We start from the raw sequence: 20,999 nt of genomic DNA, 5'->3' as shown, positions 1-20,999 counted from the left end.
TTTGAGGAAGAGTTTTAGATGGAAACTAGTGGAAATTTTTTTGATTCATGGCCTCTGAAAATAGATGCACTGTAGTGGATACGCTGGATCTGTTCCTGGGGAAGCTATTTATAAATTACACCCATATTCAAGTGCATTGTGAGAGAATAACGCACCTATGACGAATCCTTTTGTCAGGTCAAGATTCACCCTGGGCTTTCTGTTTTGTCAGGTCAAGATTCACCCTGGGCTTTCTGTTGAAAGCACAGTCCTCGTGTTCCATATACCTAGTCAAATTCTCCCTGGCTTACAAGAAAATAAGTAACCTCTTTGACTTCTTTGCAGATGTTACCTGAAAACAGTCCTGTTTGCCAGGAAGCTATACATTTACCCTTTAAAATAGCACTTTCGTATGCCTTGGTACACCCTCCACAGCACTGCGCCATCTTCTTTCCTTACCTTTGTTCAGCACCCCTGACTCGTGGGTGCTGGGAGGGTGGTTACAGGTTGACCATAGTTCCCTGTTGCACAGCGCTCTGTGGGAGGAAGGAAATATGTGTGGTTAAAACATGGGAGGTATTGTGACTTCTCTTCTTTACTACTCACCAAGGGCGGTTTCCAAATCACATTTTTCCTTTCAATTTTCAGTCTTTGAGGCAATAAATAATAAATATATATATTTGCTTGCTTGTTAAAAACTAGACAACTAAAATTGTTGCTACAGGACAGACATACAAACTTTGAATGTACATTAAAAATTGTTAGTCTTACCTCCCACACCAAGGAAGGACATCTTTTAGAACATTCTTGCCCTGTGGGCCCTTTCCATTAAAGTCATTTATTCCTTTGTAAGACACTCTAGGGGTAAAGCCTTTTCATTTCCATCACTCTTGTCTCTTTTCTCTTTGTGTAATAGCAGAGAATATTTGCCATGGTAAACTGATAAGCACTGTCATGATGCAAGACATTATAACTCTGCCTGATACCCTCCCTTCAGTGAGAGAAACTCGATGCGGAGGAAGCTGGATTAGCATAGGCGGTGCCTTAAGAATCACTGGGAATTGGAGGGTGGGGCCTTTGGGGGAGGCCATTAGGTCATGAGGTGGAGCCCTCATGAATGGGATTAGTGTCCTTATAAAAAGGACTTAACAGAGATCCCTTTCCTCTCCCTCCATGTGAAATCACAGCATGAAGACAGGTTCTATGAACCAGGAAGTGGGTCTTCACCACACCCTGGACCTGGAGGCATCTTGATCTTGAAGTTCCCAACCTCCAGAACGGTGGAAAATAAATGTTTGTTATTTAAGGGAAGAAAAAAAAAAAAGAATCACTGAACTATGTGAGGTGGTAGATGTGTTAATTAACTTGATTGTGGTAATCATTTCACAATGTGTATGTATATTAAATCATGTTGTGAATGCTAAATATATACAATTTTCATTTGTCAATTATACCTTAATAAAGTTGGAGGAAAAAAGAGTCTCTGGGATAACAAAAATAGGAGGTTTTTAAAGCCCAAGAGAACTTATGTTTGCATCCTGGTTCTGCCATTTTTACAATGAAAAATAAATTAGTCTCAGAGAGGTTAAATAATTTACCCAAGGTAATTTGGGTGACCTGTAAATTACTTAACTTCATTTTCTTCATTGTAACATAGATCTAATTAATATCTAACTCATAGGGTTATTTTGAAGGTGAGCAATCAAAGTGTCTGGCACATACAAAGCAGTCAGGAAATTGCTTCTACAGTAATGATTTTTTTTTATTATTATTATACATTCATTCAACAAATATGTGTTGAACACCCACTGTATCACCGTATGCCAGGCATTGTTTTAGGAGCAGGGTAAACTGGTGACTAAGAAAAACAAGGTCATTGCTCCTGTGAAGCTTCTGTTTTAGTAGATGAGACAGACAGTAAGAAACAGACGTTTCAGGTGATTAGTGCAATCAACACCACAAAGCAGGATGAATGAAATAGAGAACCAGGGTGGGAGTAGCTCATTTGGAGACATTGCCCAAAGAAACTGGAGAATCTGCCATGAAACAGTGGGAGGCTGGAGGGAAATCCAACAGAGGACCTGTAAGTGGAAAAGCAGAAAATAGTTTGTTTTCCGAAGGAAAGAGGGCCAAAGTGGCTGGAGTGTGGTCAGCCAGGAGCAGAATGCTAGGGCTGAGGTCAGAGAGGTCAGTTCACAGAGGCCTCGTAGGCCATGGTAAGGAGTTCAAATTTTTCTGAGTACAGTGGGAGGTCAGTGGAGGATTTTAATAAGAGGAATGAGATGGATTAATTTTTGTTTTTAAAAGGCATTGGACTGTTGGTTGGAGGTGAGGAAACAAGTTAGCAGGCTGTGATGGTCGTCAGGAGCTGATGGTAGCTTGAATTAAGATCATGACATTGAAGATGATGAGACATTGGAAAAGCTTAACTCACAAGACTTGAAGATAAATTCCATGTGGAGAGTGAGGGAGCAAGAAGGAGGGATTCAGGAGTGCCTGCTAAGTTTTTGTCCTGCATAACTGGACACATGGGGGTAGGTAGACTGGAAACCCGTTTATCCTCCTTGAGATGGGGAAGAGTGCAGGGTCTCATGGAGAGGTAGACTGTTCAGGAGGGATTTGGGACACATTAGGCTTGAGATGGTGATAAGTCATCTACATTTTAAAGCCAATTTATCCACAATTCCTATATTTCTCAGATTCATGCTTGTTCCCTTCTATTGTTGCAACTTTATTTCCCTTTACCACACCTAAACTTTGAAATTCAGAATCTTTGTATCTTAAAGTTGTGATGTAACTCTCTCCTGACATCAAAATAGGCTGTTGTGAATTTGCTGGCTTAAGCAAGAGTGCTCATCCCATTTTCTGACTCACCAGGTACATTCCTACCAACATGTCTTACAGAATTCAGAAAAACTGTTATTTCATCTATCCATGCTAACCTGGCATCAACATAAAGAATTAATGAGCCCGACCAGGCATCGCTCAGCAGTTGAGCATCGCCCTAGTATCCAGGAGATTGCAGTTCGATTACCGGTCAGGGCACATGCCCGGGTTGCGGGCTCTGTACCCAGTTGGGGCATGCAGAAGGCAGCCAGTCACTGAGGACTCTCATCATTAATGTTTCAACTCCCTCTCCCTTCCTCTCTCTGAAATCAATAAAAAAGATATATTTAAGAAGGAAAAAAAAAGAATTAATGAATATGAAAGCTCTCCCTTGGCAAAAGTTTTAAATTCTTTTTTGAGAGGCTCTACTCTATTTACTAAAGATTTTCTAGGGTTTCTCCAGACCCTTAAATGTAGTCAATAATTACTCATTTTGGATTTGGGTCTTATTTGGTATCTTTCTGGCCTGGATTTCACATACCTATTTTACTTTATCTACTGTTTTTTCCCTAGAAAATGCGGTACCTTTGATGTATTAAAATTGCTGTTATTTAGACTAACACTCTTCAATTGTAATCTTGCTTTGCTCCTTTTGGTTGGTGGGTTGAGAGGAAAAAGAAACTTTCAGGAGATCATATTCAGGATAGAGGAGGAAAGAAAATAAAAGTAGGTGCAGGAAATTAAGTTTTACGTGTTTTAGGATCTTTTTTCCTTCCTTCCTGAAACCCAGCATTGTGTGTTATAACCTTGGCAAATGTAAAATTTCCTAATTTTGTCTAAGTTATCTGTTGTTACATAACAAATAACCTCCAAACCATCAGCTTAAAACAGCAACCATTTATTATCTCCCTCTGCTTCTGAGGACAGAATCCAGAAGTGGCTTTGCCAGGTGCTCTAGGCTCACATCTTGGCCTTTAATGAGATGACAGTCAAGCTGTCGGCCAGGCTGCAGCCACCTCAGGGTTTGACTGGGTTTGGAGCAGGAGGCCCACATTTCCTCCCTCACTTGGGCCTCTTTTCAGGGCCGCCCGAGCATCCCTGTGTGGTGGCAGCAGGCTTCCCCAGAGAGGGTGATTGAGAGCGGCAGGAGAAGGGAGGGGAAGGGTCTTTTCATTGACTCCAGGATTGTCTTTGAAGCTCCTGTCAAAAGTTCTCCAAGTTTCCATGCTGGTAGTCACTACTCAAATGAGAAATGTTTGTATCCCATGTATCAAATTTGTATCCTGCTCTTCTGGTTCTCTGCCTCTCTGCTTACAGAATAATTGTCATTTTAATACTAAATCATAGTATTGAAATTCAGTTGTCTTTTGTAGACATATTTAGTGGCATTTTGACTCAACACTTGTCTTACTAACAGTGCACTAACTTAATCAAACTATGGCCATATGATCATTTATGGCCAAATATTCAAAGAGCTGTCACTGAAAACTATGTTGTGGCTGCTGCCTGGCAGACATCTATTACAAGGTGCATCCTGATTCAGACGTGTTAGAATGTGGAAAAAATATTTCTAAGAATTGAAGAAGTGTGACAAACAGTTTTCTGGCCCAGTTGTGGGAAGTACAACAGATCAAAGTCTTCTGTGAGCAAGTTTCTTTCCTCCTGTTTTTACAAAGCCTGGAACTTCACGAGCTCAGAATCTGGTGGGGAAGGAGATATGAATGGGTAATTTATAACAAGGATGAATATGCAGGTTATTTCCAAAATACTTCCTTTTTTTGGTTTCAGAAATGTAAACAAGGAATTCCCCCTCTTCTGTAACTTTATGTAACTTTTTTTTTTTCTTTTTTTTTTAGGAATAAAGATCACTGTGAACCCAGAATCAAAGGCAGTCTTAGCTGGACAGTTTGTGAAACTGTGTTGCCGGGCAACTGGACATCCTTTTGTACAATATCAATGGTTCAAAATGAATAAAGAGGTAATTTTTTAATGGCTTTTAATTCTTCTGTCATAAGAAGATAGAATAATAGAAAATGAATTAGGATTATTATTAGCCCCAATATGATTTTAGGAATTCTAATCTGATAGACACTGCAGTGTTTATTGCTGAAATATTTAATAATCATTATTTTGGTAAGACAATTCCAAAATTGTCTTACAAAAAAGTGTAAGCAATAATAAAACCAATTCTCTACTCTAAAAATTGTGGAAAATAGGGATTGCTTGGAGCAACAATGTTAACAAAGAGGGAAAAACAGTGTATTCTAACATAGCTATAAAAATTCTTTAAAGATTTCCGAGGTGACATGGAAAGCTAATGCAGTATTATTTTGAGTATTCCACATAACTGTATTATATCAAAAGATTTAGGCTTTTGTGAGATTCTGAAGTAGAACTCGGGTGGACGGGGGGCATTTATTTCTCTTGTGGAAGTATTGTATTCCTGTACCGCCCAACAAGTAATTTAAAATCGCTATTGGAATTCTCTTTTCTTACAAGTTCTTTGAGCTGCTCTGCCACTGGGGAGTTCTCACTGATCTGGCTGGCCTGTGTTTGTCTACATTTGCAAAGCTAAAACTAAGTTAAAGTGTTGTTCTAAGATTGTGATCTTTCCTTTAATGGGGTCACCTATGCCTTAGAAAAAATGTGTGGTTTTATACAGTTTTTTATTTCCATCCCTCACACGCAGGTAAGGTAGTGCAGCTGTGGACTATAGTAAGAAGATTGCGTGTAGGGCTCTGGTGCTAGACAGGCCTCTGTTGGAACCCTAGCTGTCATTATTAGCGATGTGAGTGCCTGTCATCAGGGGTTGTGAGAATCGATAGACAGGATGGTCTATGTGCCTAGGCTTTCAAGAGGTGGTATACATATTATCTCAGTTGCAAAGTTGCCTTCATTTTAATAAATGCCTTTTGAGAGAGGATAATGGATAAAAGTTACTACATTAAGTATATCGTTTGTAAATTATGTCCCGATTTGAGAGGCAGAAATGGAGGACTGGGGAGCACACCTTAGATTTGGAGAGTGGTAATGGACTTGAAAGCCCCAAAGAGTCCAGTTTGTCAGAACGCTCTGGCGTTTGTGGTCTGTTTTAGGAGCTGTTCATTTACAAGGACTTCATGAGCATGTGCCTGTCCCAGGCTGGGCCCCAGGCCGTGATGATGAAGCACTGACACACACGGTCCTGCCACCCCAGCGGGGAGAGGCAGACAGGGCACAAGTAAGAAATTCCTTGAGTTAAGAGCTGTGAGGACAATAAACAGAGTGATAGAAAGTGAGAAGCCACTGCAGGTGTTAAGCAGGAGGAGTAACATGATAGGATTTGTGTTTTTAAAACACAGACTTACTGCTTGAAGGAAACAAGAAGACCAGTTATCTGATGCTGTGCCAGACAGGAACAGCGGTAGTGTGGGCCAGCGTGTGGCCGAGGGCAAAGAGTCAAGTATGGCAGTTTGTTTTAGAGACCGAGTTAACCAACCCCATAGACTGGAAGTAGAGCGTGAGGAAAAGGGACGAGACATCAAGGATGACCCTGGGGTTTTCACTTAAGCATCTGGGCACATGTTATGTACTGAAGTATTGAAGGTTAGGAGAGGAGTAGATTTAGGGAGAAAAATCAAGAATTGGGTTTTAGACGTGTTAAGCTTGATGCCTATTAGAATGAATCATATAGTCAGTTTGGTATCTGGGAAGACAGTGCTGAAAGTTTCTGTACTGGAGGAGGAACCAGGAAGGAAACTAAAGAAGAATCTTCACGCAAAAGAGCAGAAAAACCAGGAGAGGATAGTATGATGCCTAAAAGGGAAAATCTTTCACCAAAAAAGGGATAGTCAGTATTTTCAGTGCTGCCAAGAGGGGGTGTGGATCAAGGGAGCTATATTTGAGGGTTTTTTTGTTTATTTAAGACACAAGAAACTAGAGTATGTTTTTGAGAGTGAGGCATTAAAAGAGAGAAATAGATGCTAAAGCAGAGAGAAAATTACAGGAGCAAGGTCAGGAGAGGATGGGACTGTCAGAGAGGAAAAATCCTTTTTCTCTACCCTCTTATGTTCAGTCCCTGGAAACCTGTGAATTAACTGACAAATTTCAGATGAACAAGGGAAAAAGTTTAGGGAACTTATAAAAGAAGTAGCTCCATGAATGGTTAGAATTAGAGGCTTATAAACCTAACTTAGTCGGGAAAAGTAAGGAAGGAGAAAAGCCCTCTCTGGGAAGAACAAATGGGTTTCTTTAGGAAATGCAAAGGGGTTTCTAGGAGAGTAAATGGGAGACAAGACAATTTGTGATACTGGTTATTCATGCAGGTGCAAGTGGTCTTTTCCCCTTCTTCTTGGCCATTAAACTCCTCTGGAGAGGGGGCTTATAGGTTCGTTCTTGGTTTCCTTTCTGGGAGTAAAAGCTGCCCTGAGGGTATTTATGGTAGCCTCATTTCGCAGAAGTTTCTGCTTTAGTGCAATAGGGGAAGCTCTGAAAAGGCTTTATGCCTGTGTTGACTCCCACGTGTCTTGAGCTTGAACCAATCTTCATACCAACTCTGGGATTCTGAGTGGCTCCCCACAGATTCTAAGCCCAAGTAGCCTTTGTTATGAAGACACCTTTTTCCGTGTCTACAGCAGGGAAGAGAGCCGTTGTAAATAGGTACAGACACAAATAGGTGTGTGATTGGTGGCAGGAAGAGGAAAGAGTTTCTATTTGAAGTCAAGGGCTGAGAGAAGTAGGGTTGCAGGAGGTTTGAAGAGAGTATACGTGAATGGCCTTGTAGGAAATCAAACTTATTATCTTGGCAGAGTACCATGGTAAGTACCCAGGCAGTGCTAAGGGCAGCCTGCCTTCCCAGTTGTTAGATCTTCAGTAAAATCTTGCTCTAGTTCAAGCTCTGAGAGGGGAGAGAGTTGAATTCAATTGGTTGAGGTTTGGAGAGAGGGCTGAGCTTGTTAAAGTACTTTGCAGGGGAGCTAAGATGGTAGAACATGGCACTTGACTAAGCTCCTTGGCAATGTGCAGAGTTGGGTGACACTGATAAGTTGATGGGGGCAGCAAAGGTGAAACAAACCTTAATGTGGTGACCAAAGCTTGAGAAACCCTTGGATGGCCATTTCTTCCCATCACTAATATGCTTTCCATAGCCCTGCTTCACCCAGACTTTGAAAGAAGTATGTTGGTTGAGGAGTCTGTCCTCTTACAGAATTTCACAGATGAGAAAATTGGTCTCAAGGGGAAATAAGTTGCTCATGTACTAACAGCTAATTTGGTCAGAACTGAAATTAGTAGCCAGGCCTAACTTTCTGTGTGCTCTCCACATCGCCATGGTTACCTAACTCACAAATGTTGACATTGTAGACTTTTTAAATGCCAACAATTGGACAGTTTTAGATGGCAGAACAATGCTTTTCTGTTAGTGAGTTTTGGGAAGATATATGGGAGAGAGCTTATTAACTCTTTGGTTAATGGATTTCTAGAAGACTGTAAGACTTCAGTCCTTAATTACTCAAAATGTTATTTGTTTTTTAAGCAACAGATATTTTAGAACTTGGAAAAAAGATACACTTTTCAAAACTCCAAAGGCATCGTCCATTTTGCACAGCACATTTTATAAGGCACGTGTTTCTGAGTCACTCACTAACGTTCTCTTACTGATTATTTCACAGATTCCAAACGGAAATGCGTCAGAACTTATTTTTAACACGGTGCATGTAAGAGATGCGGGCTTCTATGTCTGCCGAGTGAACAACAGCTGCACCTTTGAGTTCAGCCAGTGGTCACAGCTGGACGTGTGTGACGCCACAGAGCTAACCGAAAGCTTCCAAGGTAAGTAAGTTGAATGTTGAGAAGGGAATTACCTTTTTCAATTTATTTTAAATGTTTACTTCTAAATAATTTCATAGTATCAAAATATTACCAAAAGCTCACATATGCACTGCACCCAGGATGAGGTCAACAGTTGGTAAGATTTTATTCTCTGCTCTGAGGAGACATGTATATGTGTGTGTATATATACATATACATACACATAGATATATCTGTGCGCATACACACACACGCACGCACCTTTGGATGACACAGAACCCTTCTCGATCTGGCCCTGCTGCTGACCTCTCCAGCTTGCCTTCTTTCATGGATTTGAATGTTGTAGTCTCTGGTTTTGGAAGAGAGAAAAATTGAGTACAGTCTTGCTCAGTCTTCAGTTTCTTTTTACACTGTACATTTTTTCTCCCAAACTACTGAATTACTTCTAAGAAATTGTGTTGTGGAATAAAACTCCAGAGTTGATGTCAACATGAAAGAGCATATAGTATATCATTTGCTGCAATAAAGCATTTCATCAGACTGTTTTCCTACTCTTTGTCATTCACCTTTTTAGTCCAATAACTAGTATTGATCAAGAAAAAAAACAGTCTACTCTAAAGAGTAGCCATGAGACACTATTTTATTTATTCACACACACAGTCAAGACCATATCCTTTGTCATTTTTGCCAGAAGAAAAGAATAGGACAGAAACAGGCTTTTGTTACTAGTCTCTCCCATTCTTCCTTTCAGTTTAGCTTTTCCTACCCTAAATAAATAAACCATCTCTAAAAATAGTCATGCCCGGCCAGGCGTAGCTCAGCAGTTAAGTATCAACCTAGGATCCAGGGGATGGCGGTTCGATTCCCAATCAGGGCACATCCCCAGGTTGCGGGCTTGATCCCCAGTCAGGGGCATGCAGGAGGCAGCCGACCAATGAGGACTCTCTCATCATTGATGTTTCTGTCTCTCTCTCCCCCTCTCCCTTCTCTCTCTGAAATCAATAAAGATATATAAAATAAATAAATAAAACCCTCTATCCTTGAGGAGCTTAACAAGTAATAATGAGTGTTCAATAAATAATGCTTTCTGATATCTGCCTTGGGAAGAAATGCTAGTGATAACCCATCCATATTTATTCAGTGCTAATAACAAAACAACTTACTTTAATAAGCCAAGTTAAATCAGTGCAGAATGTAGATCTTTCTGTGTTGAATGTGAATATCACTCAAGATGTTAATGAGTTGTTTGACCCTACCAGAAAGATTGTCTGGCCAAACGCATTTGGAAACCATTTGAACTATTTTCCCGTTACATGCACAACACATACTAACACTTTAAAAGCTCTGACAGGCCCTTCACTTAAGAAATCTGTTTAACTTTGTTTAACCCAGAATTTTCTAAACTTATTTGTCCACAGCATTTTTTTATCCACAGAACATTTCTTAATATTTCTAGAAATGCTATTGTTTCATGAAACAGTTTGGGAGGTGCTATTAAAGGTTTTTAAAATGAAGGATGAACTTGAAAACACATTTATTTTTTTAATTACAGGGGAAGGGGTTTATTTTTAACTTAGAGATTTTATTTATGTTTTATGATATTTCTCTTTTAAGGAAGTTTGGATGGCATCTCTGAATCCAAGTTGCAAATCTGTGTTGAGCCAAGGTCCCAAAAGCTGATGCCAGGCAGCACGTTAGTCCTGCAGTGCGTTGCTGTTGGGAGCCCCATTCCTCATTACCAGTGGTTCAAAAATGAATCAGCCTTAGCACATGAGACAAAAAAGATATACATGGTAGGAAGTTGGTTTTCGGATTATTTTTTGGCTAATATGTAAAATAAATAGTATAATCAAAAATTAAGGTGAACATTAAAATTCAATTTTTCGGGGATGTTTTAATGTTTTCAGTATTTTTGTTTCAAGTCCTTGTTATTTCATATTAATTGACTTGTATATTTGCAAAAGTGGGAGAAAACAACATTAGCCCATACCTAAGGGCTTATACTGAAATGTCAAGTATAGTATTGTACCAAACTCACTGTTATTGGATTCATTGTATCATTTGCTTAAATGGATACTTAACCTAATAAATGGAAATAATAATTTAAGACCGTCCAAAGCCTTCTGAAATTTTGTTTTGTAAGATTTTTTTAAAATACAAAATAACTTTTTCACCAAGCCAATTTAAATTAAAATTGAAGAGGAAATGTGTGTGTGTTTTGATATTGGTATAGGTGCCTTATGTGGATTTGGAACATCAAGGAACCTATTGGTGTCGTGTATATAATGATCGAGACAGTCAAGAGAGCAAGAAGGTAGAAATCATCATAGGTAAGCAGTATTACTCAGTGTTCTGACAAATGGAGTATAGAAGCTATATAAAATAAAATATTTAAGCAATGGAAATTATACTCCTTGTTACCCCATTCTATTTAATGGTGTGTTAAGAATCAGGAGTTACATTGTCTATCTAGAAATTTGAGAGAATACATACTAAATTCATAATCTACGTTTATATGCTGCGAGCAGAAAGAACCAGAAAAATGGTTTGTTATTTAGATCTTTTTGGTTATTTTTAAATTTTATAGTCTACTTTAAACACTTCTGGCAAAAAATGTATTAAAATTTTTATTATAAAGAACTTGATTTCGTGGAAAAGTATTTTTAATAAAACATTTTTTTTGTTTGTTTAAAATATTACAGATGTCCCTTTTTCTCCCCAGTGACCCGTTTAATAAAACATTTTTAAAAAACAAACATCACGGAAGTATAAAGGAAAGATGATTAATCAACAGTCCCCATTATGAAGTGCATAGTTTGAGAGTTTGTTCTGTTTGAGCTTAGTGCATTTATAGTTTTGTTAATAGTAGGAGCTGTTGCTGCATATGTTGGTTTGCCAACATATTTCTGTAATATTTATCTCTCTGTTTGCTTGATGGCTGCCCTTCCTAAGATCATGAATTACAATATATTCACATTTGTTTTCTCTGGAACAAGGAAGCACAAGTGAGGCAGTGGAATGCACTGAAGGTAGTGTAATCCTTTGGTCTGAAATCAGATATCCTGCATGCTGTTTCCTCTTGGGATTGATGGAGTGCAGTGATGGAAAAAATACTAGCTATAAGAAATCATTTCAATTGAAGGATATTGTATCTGAGTCTTCGAAGGTTTGTAAATTGCCACAGATACTGTTAAACTGACACTATTAAAACAATTAATTTTCAGGTGATTTTCTACTATATATAAGAATAAAGTTCCTGCATAACATTTTATGAATAGTGAACATTTGCAATTAATCTTTTTGCTAATTTTTATCTTTATAAAAATTATAGAAAAAGATAGATGACTACTGTCATGGAAACTTGTTCAGATTATTTTATCTATCCTTTAGCCATAATAACATGCCTCTCAAATGGGAATGTGGTTTCTATAAAAGTTTCAGGACAGATTTATTGTTTAACATATGTTTTATCAAATATTAAATATTCTGTTTCAGTATAAAATTGGTACAATCCATTGTTGAAGCTACAAGGCCATAGATTAATCTAACCATGATACCTTTACCATAATATATAAAGAGATTTGAAAAATCTTATTTCAATAAATTACTCCTAATTTGTTTTAATTAACCAAAGCATTATATATAAGTTGTAATGAGTATGTTATAAAACTTAACTTCCCTTAATATGATGTCACATTGTTTTGCAAAATTAGGTTTGTGGATAGCAAAGTATTTTTTCAATTTCTGCCTCTTTATAACCTTAGGCTCTACTTGGGTAAAGTAAGAAAATAACGTTAAATCTTATGTTTGCTGGTTTCCTTGTTCTTTATGTCACTGTGATGGCACTTGGAAATACTATTATTACTATTTTAATCCCAATACATAATTGTGAGTGGGAGTTCTCTAGCATCAGCAGATTTCCATCCTGTGATCTTTGGGCCCTACATGAGGGAAGCTATGTGAAGAAATGCTAATCAACTCCTCTTTCTTCTCTTACTCCTTTTTTGCCTAAATGCATGATTTTCAGAACTTCCTAACATTGGAGACCTCTAAGAATAAATAAATAAAACTAGCATTGCTGTTCTGTTTGGCTTCAGGGTGATGCCTGTAAATTATCTCCTTGCTGTGATGGTTCTTTATCTGCAAGATTCTCCCTTTAATTTTTGCAGAAACAAACACACTGTTAAATAATAATTTTCTAATAAATCTGTTCAGAGCACATAGAGATGAAAAGCCAACTATGAGATGACTCTAGAAATTTCAGATGGAAAAATTAGATCCAAAAAACCTACAAAATTGAAACCTTTCATAATCGGTGGGTTGACACATATTATGAAGTGTCCTAATAGCTTATCTTTTTACCCATGGAACATGGTATTACCTATTTCATTTTAGGTATTTTTTAAAGGTATTTGATCAGGACAAGGGGTGGGGATTGAACAATTAAAGCTCAGGGGATTTGTTAAGGCATTGAAACTACTCTGCATGACCACTGAAATGGTGAACACATGGATGCAAGTTTTTAAAACAATCATGTAGTAGGAGGTCAGAGGAGGGTAGACTCAGGATGGAATGCAAAATATGACAAAAGAATCTAAATTTACTACAGATGTATAAAGCAGCCTCGCTGCAGAGGGGGAGGAAGAACAAGGTGCTGACCCAAGTAATGAGAAAGAAGGGCGCCTGTAAGGTAAAAGGCAAAAGAAATTGTACAGGCCCTGTACCTAAGCCGATACTACTCTTCAGTTGATTTTATATCACATATAAGAGTAAGTTCTACCTAACATCTTATGAATAGTATAATATTTATAACTTATTAATATTTTTATCTTCATAAAATTTGTAAAGAAAAATAGTTTATATCATGGTATTGGCTTAGGTTATGTTCCTTTGGCCAGGGAGTGCGAGTTAACAATCCTGAAACCTGTGTGCCTCCAAAAACACATTACACCATTCTAACCACGAGAAGAACATCAACAGATCCCACCTGAGAGACATGCTACACAAAACCTCACCAGTAATTCTCAAAACTGGCAAGGTCATCAAAAGCAAGGGAAGTCTGAGAAATTGTCACAACAAAGAGGAGCCTAAGGTGACATAAGCAAATTTAACATGGTGTCCTGAAAGGGGTTTTGGAACAAAAAAGAACATTAGTGGTTGTAACAAATACACCTTCCTAACATAAGATGTTAAAAATAGGGAAACTGGGTATGGGTGTTTACGTAAACTCTGCACTGTCTTCACATTAGTTCTATAAATCTTAAGCTGTTTTAAAATTAAAACTTTATTTAAAAAGAAAGATCATTTGAGATTTTTAGTTTCAAGAAGTTTATGGTTGAGACCACAGACAGACCCGTCTCTTGACTGTTTTTGTTCCATAATTAGCCAGAATACCTAAAACTTAGAACAAATTATGAATGAGTCTATTTAGCTTTTTGTCACTTAATGAAAGTAATAATAGCTTAGAAGTCCTAAACGATATCCACAGCAGTATTCTTTCCTAGTCAGCTTTGCATGGCTTCTCATTTAATATATTTGAAAAGTTTTAAACTAATGAAACATTTTAACATGATTTAATAGCTCAAAACCTTCTCTGATTAGTCTTACTATTTATGCTAACTTGGCAGTTATTTAAAGCTAATCAATTTTTAAAATTTCATTTCAGATGAATTACATCATCTTGGGCATCCTGGTGAGTAATATAAACATAAAACATTAGTTTTAGATTTTTAAGTTATTGAATACAATGTAGATATTTTTCAGCTCTAATAGTAAGTGGTAATTTTTTTCTTTATTAAAATAATATGATTTCGGATTGAAGTTAGTACTTACATGAAGTACAATTTCATGCAAGTGAAAATACTTAAAATATTCTAGATTGTAAGACTATGTAAAGGTAGAAAAGTATGCCGAGGCAACATAAAATATGAATGTATTTTTTTATCATTGTGAATGACTCTATATCATAAAAAGACAAGTTGAGGGAAGTGCATGATATTTAATTTGAAAGACAAGAGTACCAGAGTAACAATTCTGAACTCACCGGACCCTTGGGACCTTGTTCAAAGTCACTCATTCATAGAATATATCTGAACTAGTTGGGTGAGGTATCTTTATCTGAAGTAAAAGGTGTGTTAGTGGGAATACGTTGCATTATATAGATAAATAGTTCATCAGTAGTAACCATTAAGAAACTAACTGTTGACAGAAGTATTCATCATTCTTCAGCCAGTTTTAATCAGAACAGATTTCTAAACAAGTTCAGCTAAAGGGAAAGCCTTAACTGAGATGATAGAGTAACAGTGAGGACTCCATAAAGACAGAGGACATCTCTAGGTTATGGGCATTCTGAAAGGTGGTGATGGATCACAACTAGATTAAGGAAGGCAGCTATATTGTTTAATATTTACAGAGATTTCTCTTATTTCCTGACATGTTACATCTCATTATTTTAGCACAGTAGCTAAGTTTGCTTAGTTTCATGCCCATATTTTTTAAATTATCTTTTATTTTTCAATTACAATTGGCATCCAATATTATATTAGTTTCAGGTGTACCCCCCAGATTACTAAGTGATCATCCTGATAAATCTTGTACCCATCTGACACCGTACATAGTTATTAGAATATTATTAACTATATTCTCTATGCTGTACTTTATTTTTTATTAGGTAAACACATTAACATTCTATTTTTTATACATACTTTAATACATATTAAAATATTTTTTTAAAACTACTGTAATCTGATGGTGGTAGACAGTGATTGCTTACTTGAAAATATTAATTTCATGCATATCAAAGTGTGCCATCTTCAACTATATAATTAATTAGATTACAGAATACTTGCTGGAGTGTGTTGAAACTGAAAAACATAATGCTGTATTTTATATCCCCATGACTATTCTGTAACAACCAATTTGTACTTCTTAATCCCTTTACCTTTGCACCGCTCCCCCCAAACTCCCTTCCATCTGGCAATGAGCACAATGTTCTCTCATATCTATGAGTCTGTTTCTATTCTGCTTGTTTGTTAATTTTGTTTTTTTAGATTCAATTATTGATAGATACATATTTATTGTCATTTTATTGTGCATATTTTTCCTTTTTTTCTTTTTTTTAAATATGTTTTTATTGATTTTAGAGAGAGAAGAAGGGAGAGGGATAGAAAGAGAGAAACATCTAACGACTGCCTCCTGCACGCCCCCTACTGGGGATTGAGCTCGAAACCCGGGCATGTGCCCTGACCAGGAATCAAACCAGTGACCTCTTAGTTCATAGGCCAGTGCTCAACCACTGAGCCACATCAACCAGGCATTTTTTTTTCTTCTTAAAGAAGACCCTTTAACATTTTATGTAATAATTGTTCGGTGGTGGTGAACTCCTTTAGCTTTTTCTTGACTGGGAAGCTCTTTTTATGTCCTTTGATTCTAAATGATAGCTTTGCTATGTAGAGTAATCTCCGTTGTAGTTCCTTGGTTTTCATCACTTCGAATATTTCTTGCCACTCCCTTCTGGCCTGCAAAGTTTTTGTTGAGAAATCAGCTGACAGTCTTATGGGAGCTCCCTTGTAGGTAATTAACTGCTTTTCTCTTGCTGCTTTTAAGATCCTTTCTTTGTCTTAATTTCAGTGGCTCCTTACACTGTCTTCATTTTTTTTATTTTATTCTTTTTTCCTTTTTGCTCTTCTGATTGGATGTTTTTTGCTTCCTTATATTCCAAATCGCTGATTTGATCCTCAGTTTCATCTCCTCTACTGTTGATTCCGTATGTTATTCTTCATTTCAGTTAGTATATCCTTCATTTCTGACTGGTTCTTTTTTATGGTTTTTATGTCTTTTTCCATGTTGTTGAAGTTCTCACTAAGTTTCTTGAGCATCCTTGTAACCATTGTTTTGAACTCTGTATCTGGTTGTTTGCTTGCCTCCATTTCATTTAGTTCTTTCTGGGCTAGTTCTCCTGTTCCTTCATTTGGGACCTGTTTCTTTGTTTCATGCCCATATTTTTTAAATAAATATTTATTACTGTGAGTCATGATTGGGCCATGCTGATTATATGTAAGCAAATTATACAAACCGGTAGGTCACTGGTTTGGGGTACACTGAATTTATAATCTTTTTAAGCCTCCGGTTCTATAATTTCTTTTACAGATATCTAAAATAACCATTTGTTGTCAATGTTATATAGATATTTATTTAGACATGTATAAAAGCTGTGTGTCATTCTTGCCATACCAACCTGGAGCTCAGGGGTAACCTCAGTGAGATGTTCAAGCATCCAAACCTTTCTAGTGTTGGAGAACCATCCTAGTTGTTTCTCTTGGCCTGGTTAGAACTCTTTTTTCCTAAATTGGTCTGTTATTTCTTGCCCTTTAGTGAACATTGTGAAAAATTATTTCAGGAAAACTTTTGAAAACAACCACCACTAAACTTCTAAAATTTTCTTGGCTGCCTCTTTCATTATATCCTTACTCTTTAAGATTCAGAGACACTAAAAAATTTGAGTTTAAAAAACAGGAAATGCAGTAAACTTTTAGTAGACTTCAGTAGCATATAAATGATTACAAATGCAAAAAAAAAGTTACCCTGTCTATAGTAGTAGACACATTACTGACCGAACTCCATTTTTCCCTGTATCTCTTGCCACATGGCCCTCAGGGGTGAGAGATATTTTATTTTATGTAGAGTAGATGGCAGGGAGCATAGACTATGGAATGAGATTTACTAGCTTGATAACTTTGAGCAAGTTACTTAATCTCTCTCTGCCTCAGATTCCTTATCTGTATAGTGGAGGTAATAATGGTATGTACCTCTTAGAGTAAGAGGTGTTTACCCCAGTCAGTTATAATGAAAGCACCTATCGCAGCACCAGACAAGCATTTAGTAAATGTGAACTCTTCTGCTGCTGCTGCTTATTCCCACCACCACTGTTTTCAGATTGTAATTTCTCCCTAGCATATTAAAGATTATTACCCTACCCCCAGCTATGGCAATCCATTACCAAAGGCATTCCCTTGCTCTGATTCCAACTCTGTCCATCCAAGTATATGTTTTTATCAAGAATCTGGAAATCTTAAAATCCTAAATTAGCTATTAGAAACCATATTCTGTCTTTTAATGCCACTGATGGTATTCATTGTTTTTATATACTTCTAACTCTGAAATACTTGTACCATGGACAATAACACCTTATTTCTTTGCATTTTTATTTTCTTATAGATAATAAAGAGCAAACAGCTGACCAGCCCTTGGGTGAGTAGAGCTTTAAAATGCCTAATCAAAATATAATTATAGCATATATCTCTTTTATGGCAAGCATAAAGGGATTTAAGACATTTTAATTTGACAGCTTTTATAAATACTTGAATGACATTGAGACCAAATGGTTTATTTTGGATATTTGTAAAATAAATTATAGAACAGGAGGCTTACAAATACTAAACATTCAGTTTCTGGGACCAAGTCAGCTTCTGTGTAATGACTTCTTTGTTTTGGCAAGATGCAAACAAACATGTATGTTACATGGAGGTGAGTAATACTCTCTCTTGGTGGTATTAGAGTAGAAAAGCAGCAGAGAAGTTGCAATAGCAGCTCTACATTTTGAAGTATGAGTAGGAGAAGGGCCTTCCAGACAGAGGGAGCCTGGAATCCTAAGTGCTACGTGGTAGAGAAATGAGACTGTGTTGAATTTGGGGAACTGCAAGTAACACACCTTGGTCTGGAGCATAAAGAGAAGGAGGCGAGAGAGGAAGGTTGAGACTAGATCTACAGGAGCCCCATTTATCATTTAAGCCATTAGAAGGAAACTTTTTGGGTGGAGAAGGTGAATGAGATGTGTCTCTTTTAAAGGCCAGTTCTATATTGGTGTGGAAACTAAAAAAGATAAGATGTTTTGGTTAGAGAAAAAATTAAGAGACCTTTACAGTAGCCTGGAGAAGGGTTACCGTAGGGTTATCATAGGTTACCAGTGAGAATGCAGAAGGCAAGAACAAGTTTGGAAGATCTTTAGGTGATGGAATCAGAAAGCTTTTTTGTCATCTTGCTATAGGGTATAAAAAATAGAGAGGAATCACCATACCTGCTAGGAATCTTGCTTGGACCACCAGGTGGGTGGTGATACCCCCTACTGATTTGGAGAATACAGAATCAAAAGTAAGCTTCAGAGCACGGTTGACTGTTAGTGTGGGACTTAACCAGTTTGAGGTATTTGTGTCACATCTAGGTGACGATATACAGCAGGCAATTGTATACATGAATCTGAAACTCTTAAGGCGAGGCCAGGATTAGAGATGCAGTTGAGTGTCATTAGTATAGATATGGAAGTTAAAACTAAAGGACAGCAAACCTGAGATTGCTACAGACCATAGAGAAAAGGGCACAAAACTGGCTAACCTTTGGGAGGGGGGCCGTACAGTGTTTTTTAACAATTGTAATCAGTTGTCACTGATCACATATCATAAAAATTTTGATTTCTGGGTTCTTATGAAAAGTGGCAGCTGTCAGTTGTGGCTAAACAGTGGCTGCCCTTTTAAAGAGGCATGTGCTCCCCTGTTCTCCTGTTGTAACCTTTCAATCTACTTCACTCTCTCCCCGTCTCTTCCCTCCCCTCCTTCCCATGTGGTCTCACCATGTAGCTGAATTTCTTTACATGGATCCCCAAACTGGAAACTTCCAGACTTCATCAGGTTTAGACTCAGAGCTGACAGAGTTTCACACCACATTATCTTGTTCAAAGAGAATCACAGGGCAGCCCAGATTCGGGGCTGGGGTGGGTGACTGCCCTATGTGAGAGCAAGGATACCATGGTTCACTGGGGCCATCTTTTACTGAAGCTGGAATGGTAGGCCTGGACTAGAATATGAGTGGCTTTGTTTGCCAGACTAAGGATTTTGGACTTTGTTTTGTAGGACACAGGGATTAAAAGATTTTATATGCCAACAAGAACTGTATATTCTACCAGTCAGATTTGATGCTAATACTCAAATTTTTGATAGATAGTCCAAGATTTTCATTAACAAATACTTACATAGCACTAAATATGTGCCAGACCTTTTTTCAGGTGCTTATGAATATTAATACATTTTAGATAAGATGAATAACACACCATTAGATTATTAGACATGGAATTAATGATATAACACTGTACCAATTTTTAAAGAATACATTGCATTGAGCTTTGGAAAATGTCCAGGATCATATAGTTAAATGTTTTTCTAAAGTGGTTTTATTCTGTTGCTTAATCAACTTGCATTTGTGTTTCCTTTTTCCAGTAACTAGTTTGTGTTCAAGAAATTGTGGGTGGCTCTTACAGTAAATGTTTTACTATAGAAAGTTTCTTCCATTTATATTATCACCTGAAATCCATAATAAATTGCTTATATAGTTGCTATTTTGAAGGTTCCTTTCATTCCTCACTCTGCCTTCTCAACTTCAGATTATACTGTTTCATCCTCTATCATATCTCTAAACTCTGGCTTTTCCTTTCTTTCCTACAACTGATTTCCTGGAATGAGTCTGTCATCTCTCCTTTCGACCACTGCTGTCTGCTTCTCCATTCTAAATCTTCCCCAGTTCGTCTGTCATTCAGGAACTGTTTTACCAGTAGATTGGACGAGGTAAGATTTATTTACTCGTCATTTTTATTACAATTTATTTCAAGAAAACACTCTAAGAGATTTTAGAAACTAACTATAAAAAAATTTATCATTAGGGAAAATATTTTGACACATTATGATGAATTATTAATACATACATTTTAACACACATAGTTCACAGATTGTTCAACTCTTGCATTCTGTAAACTATACCAACTCTTCTTCCCAATCAGGTAACAAAACCAATGAATTGAGACTTGATATTAGCAGAAACAGCCTGTTGTGTGTAGTTTGACAACTTTTTTCCCCCAAAGACCCCAGTGTTTTTTTCTATTACATATCTTCTAATTGTTTTCTGCCAATAAAACTTAGTTTAGGACACATTTTAGAATTAAATTATCATAATATTCCACCAAAAAACCCACTTTGATTTACAAACACTTTACTCCCTGAATAACTTTGGGGACCCCATGATTTGGGCTATAATGGTGTAAACCAGAGACAATACATCTCTTCTCACTTAGAAGTAGATTGAACCAAGTTCTTCACTGCGTTGAGGTTAGGTCTGAATTCTGACAGGGTTGGTGGGCTTGTTGCAGGAGAAAATTAATGCAACAAGCATTAATTTTCCCAGACACTAGTGGGAATGAGGTTCTTGGGGTACCTCTGTAATAAGCATTTTCAGAAGCTTCCACAGGAGAATGAGATGTGGGAAAAGGCTTTATTTGCATGGAGTTACATTCCTTGGGTTCCAAAGTCCCATCCCCGTTAAACCAATCCTGAAAGTGGTACAGATGGGGTTCCAGCAGAGCCAAA

The 20,999-nt window shown here is 37.3% G+C and overlaps 1 protein-coding gene across 2 annotated transcripts in view; it reads left to right on the top strand.

The window, feature by feature from the left end:
- Positions 1-20,999, top strand: part of MALT1 (MALT1 paracaspase) — a 53,501-nt gene that overhangs the window by 13,531 nt on the left and 18,971 nt on the right. The window contains exons 3-9 of one of the 2 annotated variants that reach the window (XM_081150370.1): positions 4,662-4,783; positions 8,454-8,613; positions 10,207-10,385; positions 10,826-10,922; positions 11,589-11,621; positions 14,258-14,284; positions 17,809-17,841. In XM_081150370.1, coding sequence (XP_081006496.1) covers positions 4,662-4,783; positions 8,454-8,613; positions 10,207-10,385; positions 10,826-10,922; positions 11,589-11,621; positions 14,258-14,284; positions 17,809-17,841 — 651 coding nt within the window. The remainder of the gene's footprint in view (positions 1-4,661; positions 4,784-8,453; positions 8,614-10,206; positions 10,386-10,825; positions 10,923-11,588; positions 11,622-14,257; positions 14,285-17,808; positions 17,842-20,999) is intronic. The other variant, XM_081150369.1, reaches the window with a different exon arrangement.

This window comes from Miniopterus schreibersii (genome assembly GCF_964146895.1).
Source record: "Miniopterus schreibersii genome assembly, chromosome: 10".
NCBI classification, from domain to species: domain Eukaryota; kingdom Metazoa; phylum Chordata; class Mammalia; order Chiroptera; family Miniopteridae; genus Miniopterus; species Miniopterus schreibersii.
Note: the sequence above shows the minus strand (reverse complement) of the source record. Positions and strands in the feature narration are given on the sequence as shown.